Below are 7,036 nucleotides of genomic sequence, written 5' to 3'. Positions count from 1 at the left end.
TAAAAGCTATACACAAGAGTGTGGCATACATATTTTGTTTGAGGTAATATTGTGTTTTCAAGTTTTCTACTTATATGAACACACGTTGTTAAATGAAGTTCCCAGACTGTAGAGACAGAAGCTTTGTCGTCATTTTTTATTATCCTGTGATATTGCTATTCTTCATGTCTGACTTGAGCTACAAGTACGAAACCAAGATAATTTCACATCAGTGGCTAATTTTTATTTTGCAAATAATTATCTTTAGATGCTCTGTGGGCTGTAGGTAACTTAGAGCTTTCCTGCAGCATTCACAGTGCTTTTGCTTTGCAGAGGTGAGTGAAAATAGGCATGTGTTTTTCTTCTACAGATGCAAAATGTAGAGCACTCAGAGTGAAGGTGACTTCCCGGTCACAGACGTGCAAGAGCCAGCAGTCTCCTGGCTCCTGATCAGCCGCTTGTTCATTAGATCACCGTGTTCCATTCATCTTCATATACCTTCCTGTCACCTTTGCGACAGGAAGGAGCTGAAATAGTCCAGAAGGCAGATTGCGCCTCATAAACTTTGCAATATTGCCATGAATCTTGACTGCTCAAGTTAATGTCCAAACCAATTCCTCTGCTCAAGTTTATAGTGAAGTGGCTTTTCAGTGACACTCAGTATTTCTGATCTGGTCAAGCATGTGTGTTCATTAAAAGATAAATTAAACAAAATTGCACATTATGGGGTATATACTTCATATCATTTTAAATTCAAAGAGGATAACATTTTACTTGCATGTATAATATTCATCTACTTTAATACTCTTATTTCCTATTTTAGTTATACAGGTTTTAGCTTTCATTTTATGATTAATCGTTCAGCAATAAGCTAACATTAAAAGAGAAAACCAGCAATCCATATACTGTCTTTTTGTATTGTTAGTGGCCTCATTTCTAATTCATAACAAGAAAGCTTTTTGTTTGGAAGGCCGTTTGAAAATGTTAAATGTTGTGCAAAATTTAGTAAATATTTACACATTTTGATCCTAACTTTTTTGAAATCAGGATTTAATTTGGAGATTTGACAACATTAAGGTCATAGAACATATGTTTGTATTACAGTTGTAATGCAGGTAACTAAATGCTTTAAGTTAAGCCAGGAGAGTAAATGCGGCCTACATTTTCACCCTGTACCAATTTGATGGTTGAATACTGCGTAAGCTTTGCAACAGAAGACTAAACGCCATGCCTGTTTGTGCCTTCATAAGAAATCATTAATTCAGTGGTTTTTAATTGTAGGAAAAGTTACAGGAATCAGAGCAACAGAGAAGACAACTGAGGGAAGAACTGCAGAGTGTGAAGCAAGTAAGTGGGAGGGTTGTGTGTCCCATGTGTGTGAGTGTGTGTGTGTGTGTGTGTGTGTGAGTGTGAGCATGATGTACAACTCAGGTATAATCATGAGGTATGACTTACAATACTTCAGAGTGTACTCAGATAAGAAAACAGTATAAAATAGTACAGCTCTTAGACACTGGAACGCTGTCCCAGTACTGAAGCCTTGCCACTGCTGCTCCAAGAAATGTGCCAGTTGGAACTTCCTGTCTGTGGACCAAAATGACCCATGTCGCTGCTTTTCTACTCCTTTTTTCTTCCCCTTCATCTTTACTTTTCTACTTTTGCCTGCCATTCTTACCTTTATGTAAAAAATAAAACCCATGCAAAAATATAATCTCCAAGGCAGAGTATGGTTGACATTTAGTTGCTAATGAAAACAAGTAAAATTTTCTTCTCGTTTTGCATATTCTGGAGAAAATTTGATGCAGGTTAAGACAAATGAAATAGAAGCACAAGTGACAAATACAGTGTAAATAAGAGAAGAGAAAAAAGAGAATACTATATGAGGGCAACGATGATCACTGTTTGAATTCCTCCTAGAAAATGTAAAATTGGCAAAAAGAACAAATAGTACCATACAGGATTCATACCATCACTTCATTTTTTCTTGGTATTGGGAATCAAACTCAGGACCTTGCACTCGCCAGGCAGGCACTTGTGTACCTGAGCTACATCCCCATCCCCATCCCATGACTTAAACATGACTGTGTGACGCAGACCACTGAAACTTTCAAAATTATAGAGAGTAAGAAATGTTTCCAACCAAACTCATGCTGCTTGCCTGCCATTGAAACTTGGGGCACAGAAAGCATAGATGGTGAGGCTTAAAATACTCTGAAAAAAGGGCCGGCCAGATAGCTGCAGATTAAAGTGCCTGCTTAGGCAGACACAGGGGCAGGGGCTTGATCCCTGGAGTGCCCTGCCGGCTGGGTGTGGTGGCACTCGCCTGTAATCCCAGTGCGTGGGAGGCTGAAAACAGGACAATCACTACAAGTCTAATACATGTAGTGAGACCCTGTATACCCTGTAGACCCTGTCCTAAATACACTTAAAAAAAAAAAAAAAAAAGCTCTGAAAAAGATCAGAGAAAAATTGAAGAAGATAAAACGCAAGCAAAATCAGCATCAAGCAGAGAAAGTGCACCACTGAATGCCGAGATCTTGAACATCGGCTGGGAATTGGTGGTTCTGAGCACCGGCCCCGAGGACAGGAAGGTGTGTGCAGCCAGGAGGGCAGCTGCGGAGAATCAGTGCTTGTCAAGGAGACGGAGAATGGGTAGTTTGCCTTGGAGACAAGAAAAAGGAAACCAGAAAAGAGGGAACAGTAGGGGGACATTAAGATCTTAGAGAAAGAAGGCATGCCAATAAGTAGCACCCCAACCCATGTGTTGCATGGGAGAAACTGCAAAGGAGGGTGCTCTTGAACTGAGAACTCTTTTTACAAAATTACAAAAAAAAAAAGAACAAAATTATGTCCCCATTGTTACCAGGCAGTTGCAAAAATTAAATGATAGGGATTAAATCTTCCCTCCAGGTGAAGCTATTCCAAAACAGTAGACTCACAAAGCTAAAGAAAACCAGAGTGGAACACTCTAAACGAAATTTAATATCTTCAGTATGCTTTTGAAGCTAAAAAAGAACCTCAAGTAATTCTATAAAAGAAAAAAAGTGGAAATTAAAGAACAGGCAAATATGAAATGAGAGTTGATAAAATTTAGGAAATGAATAGAAAGAAAAAATAAAGTCACATCAGAAGTGACAATAAAGTTGTCAAGTGTTCAAGGAAGAATATGTCCAAGTGAAAAGACTTTGAGGAATCCAACCAAGAAAGCAGAAAATGTCCTTAAGGAGTATGAGTTTCTTGAAGAACTCGGTCTAAATAACTGAACAGCGCTAATTTTTAGGAACATGGTCTAAGAACAACTCTCGGGGTTCAGAGATGATCTAAATCTAAAAAGCACCTAGCCCAGGCATCCACATATCACCCCAACTGAAAAGAGCCCTGGCTCCTTGGAAAAAGGGCTGATAAGATTGAAACTTCTTATACCAGAAAATAAGGATATGCTCACAATGACAGGAGGACACCTCTGGTTTTATTAGCCAAATATGGAAGAACTTAGGCATCAAAATATTAAACGCCACAGTAATAAATTATAAACCATTGGAAAACAGAAACTTGTGAGCCCTTAGCTTTGTAAACAGATGAGCTAATTAATAAGCACACAGTTCTTTTGCTTATAGTAGACTGTTGAGTGCTTACCGGTAACTGCAGAGAGGCTGCTAGATTGGAAATTAGCAGTTTGTGTCTGCTTTAGTAAAGACCGAATTGGGCACAAATTTAGATGCTAAGTTGAGGGGAAATTTTTAATGAAGAGCAGGATATCTACATATTTACATGATTTTAAAGCAATTCTATAAACCACTTTTTAATAACAAGGAGGAAGACAGTAATTATACTCTAGGAAAACCAGAAGATACTTTTGTGCTATAAATTGCTATCGCACTATAGAAATGATCCCTGAAAGTATAGCTTTATAAATTGACATCACTAAGGAAGATCAGATGGTCATTGTGACTCCAAGTGTGAAACTCTGAAAAGGACACAGCATCATCCAGGTGCCGTTCTGACTGAGGATGTTTGATTTGAATTTGCTTATTGCAAAACAAACCCTAAATGAGGGCCGGAGAGATAGCTCAGTGGACTAAGTGCCAGCTTAGGCATACACAGGGACCAGGGCTCAATTCCTGGCACTGTAGCCCACACCAGACTGCCCCGAGACACACTGAGCCAGCCCCCAAGACCAGGCGTGGTGGTACATGCCTGTATTCACAGCGCTGGGGAGGCTGAAAGCAGGGATCACTACGAGTCCGAGTTGCAGAGTGAGACCCTGTACCAAATGCATAATAATAAAAAAACCCTAAATGAAAGTGTTTTATTGTCAATATGTAATGCTACTGTCATTAAGAAAAATATGATGAAATATTTCACACTAAAAGAGACATAAAAACTAAATGCAATATCTGAGTGGATCCTGGGTCCTGTACCGAAAGGGAATCAATACTATAAAGGACATTATGGAGCAAATTGCCGAAACTGGATTGCAGATGGTAGCTTAGATGAAAATACTGACTCAGTTTGAAACTTCTAGCTGAATTGTGGTTGTATAAGAGAACATCCTTATACTTAGAAAATGCTGCTTTTAAAGATAAAGGGCCATGATAAGTGTAGCTTCATGCGGAAATGGTTAAGAAAAAATTGTGTAATGTGTGCCTGTGTGTACCTGTGACATATGTGTATATGCATGTGTGTATATACACACATATGATTACAGCCATGAAATGGAAAACATGCAAATTTTCACCAACAAGCACCTCAACATACCAGTGTTTTACATCCATTATTTCTCACTTCTGAACGTGTTGGCAGAAAGCTGAATCTGGTGAATCGAGATGAAAGATACGAGGAGAGTTCTATTCTTGCAACTCTCACTTAAAATTATTCTCCAGTAGGACATTTTTAATGTCATCTATTTTGTTAGAAGCATTCCCAAATAATGTTTTGCTTTAAGTCTTATCATTTTCAGCCAATTTGCAGGCCCTTGTTTAATTATTTATTTGTGTACATTCATTGATATGCCTTCCTAATTCTTTTAATTCTTCAGTGCCTAGATCAATCTGTATGAAGCAGGGCTGTTTCTATTTAAGTATTTGTGCCCTTCAGGGAGACATTTAGAAAGCTTCCTTATTAATGATGAAGGTGTGAAATAAATTAGGGGATTTTTTTCCTACACTAAAGCTTTCTCATAAATGAATATATGTGTTCAGATGACAGTGATTCTTGATAAAATAATTAAATTAAGGACAGATATATGGCATGAATCAAAGGAAAAGTAGCAGTTGCTCTTTCTTTCTCTGGCAGTACCTACTTTTTCCACATGAGGCCCTCCTGTATTTACTTCTCTGAAAGGGTTAGTTTCTTATTAAGGAAGGTCAGGTATGCATCAAGAACAGTCAGTATCAGAATTTAATAAGATTCATGGGAAATAATGAGATAAAAATATATAAACAATAGAAAATCTTATATAATGAACAAGGAATTGATATCTACTGTCAAAAGTGAAATAGATAAAGGGCTTTGAAGGCCACCTAAATTTATATCCTGACCCTGCCTCTCGCTTGCTTTTGGCCTTTGGTAAAATATTTCACCTGCCTAAGCCTCAGTTTCCTCATTTATAAAATGAGCTTCCCTTGGGGCCAGGGAGCTGGCTTAGTAGAATAAGCGCTTCCCTGGCAAGTGCAAGGGCCTGAGTTCAATCCCCGGTTCTGCCAAAAAAAAAAAAAAAAGAAAGAAAAATAGTAATAACTCTGCCAAGAATATTAGAAGTATTAAGTGTGATAACTTACATAGTATACGATGTTTATCACACATAGTAAGAACCCAAATAATAACTTATTAGTAGATTATTATAAACAGTGGAAAAAATATTGGAAGGTGGAAATAATTTAGGTCAGCCATGTAATTTAGAAAAGGAAACTATTATGGCTGGAGAATAAAGAGAACTTTTATATAAACTGGGCCTTGAAAAAGAATATTTTGATTGATTTGATTATTAACCCCATCTATATGATCATTATCAAAAGGGCACTAACCTAAGCAGAGCAGAGATGAAGACGTCATATTTGCTCGGGCGTGTTGCCATTAAAGCCTGCAGACATTTGAATGGCAATCTAAGATTTTAGACAATGGACTGCTGTTGAAGACGGTTGATAAAAGGAAAAAGATGACCCCGCCCCACCTGGAATGTGACGCTCCTCTTTCTTTCATGCTCCATATCCATCTTGTTGGCACCACAGAATGAAGAGCCAGCAGAGTTTTTAAAATGATACTGTTTCACCATTTTTCACAGTTCCATCATCACCTGCCTGTGCCAGAGCTTCGTACTAGCCCACCCAGGTTCTGACCTTGCCTGTGAGCATGGCAGGCAGAAAGAGCCATTTAGAACTGAAATTAGGACCTTCCCCGGGCTTCCCATCTTGCAGTAAAAGCCCAAAATGCTGCAAGGAAGTGTTTCGAGTAGGTATGAGGTATGAGAAGGGCCCGTGTGCGCTGCCATCCCGCCCCTCCCATCCCCACACCCCTCTTAGCCCAGTGACCTGGTCTCTTAGGTTTTTCTCCCCTGGCTCACCAGCCCCTCCGGCTTCCCTACACCATCCATTTCACCAGCACTTCCGCCTTCACTTTTGGTGTGAGAGTTTTTGGTGTTGCTGCCTGCTTTCCTCCATCTTACGTACTTACACTTTGCCCTATATGTCTGAACTCATTTTTATATTGTGAAAAGTTTTAATGTCAGTGTAAAGTTTTACTGGGTATCTTCCCAAGTTTTTCCTTATATAGAATTTCAAATGTAGCTCATTGACATATAGCATGATATTAATAAGTGTAAATTACATTGCCTGTCTTTGTCTTTCTTTATTTAACATTAGAAATACATTCTTTTAAGAAAGTCTTGAATTGGAGTTAAAGGCCATAATTCTGTAAAAATTCTTCCACTACTCAGTCAGCTACTCTTAACAAAGAACAAAATCAGTAAATTAATTATTAATCTCTATTAATCTCTGAAATCTGGTCCATGATGACTTATAGAATATACATACATATCCTAAACAGTGTTAATATCTAA

The 7,036-nt window shown here is 38.3% G+C and overlaps 1 protein-coding gene across 1 annotated transcript in view; it reads left to right on the top strand.

Annotated features, from left to right (window-relative positions):
* Stxbp4 (syntaxin binding protein 4) overlaps positions 1-7,036 on the top strand; it is a 202,920-nt gene that overhangs the window by 45,411 nt on the left and 150,473 nt on the right. Inside the window, exon 10 of the mRNA XM_023705486.1 lies at positions 1,261-1,326. Within this exon, the coding sequence (XP_023561254.1) occupies positions 1,261-1,326 (66 nt within the window). The remainder of the gene's footprint in view (positions 1-1,260; positions 1,327-7,036) is intronic.

The sequence above is a fragment of the Octodon degus genome, unplaced genomic scaffold, assembly GCF_000260255.1.
Source record: "Octodon degus isolate 3935 unplaced genomic scaffold, OctDeg1.0 scaffold00222, whole genome shotgun sequence".
Classification (NCBI taxonomy): domain Eukaryota; kingdom Metazoa; phylum Chordata; class Mammalia; order Rodentia; family Octodontidae; genus Octodon; species Octodon degus.
The sequence above is the reverse complement of the archived record's forward strand: the minus strand, read 5'-3'. Positions and strand labels throughout refer to the sequence as shown.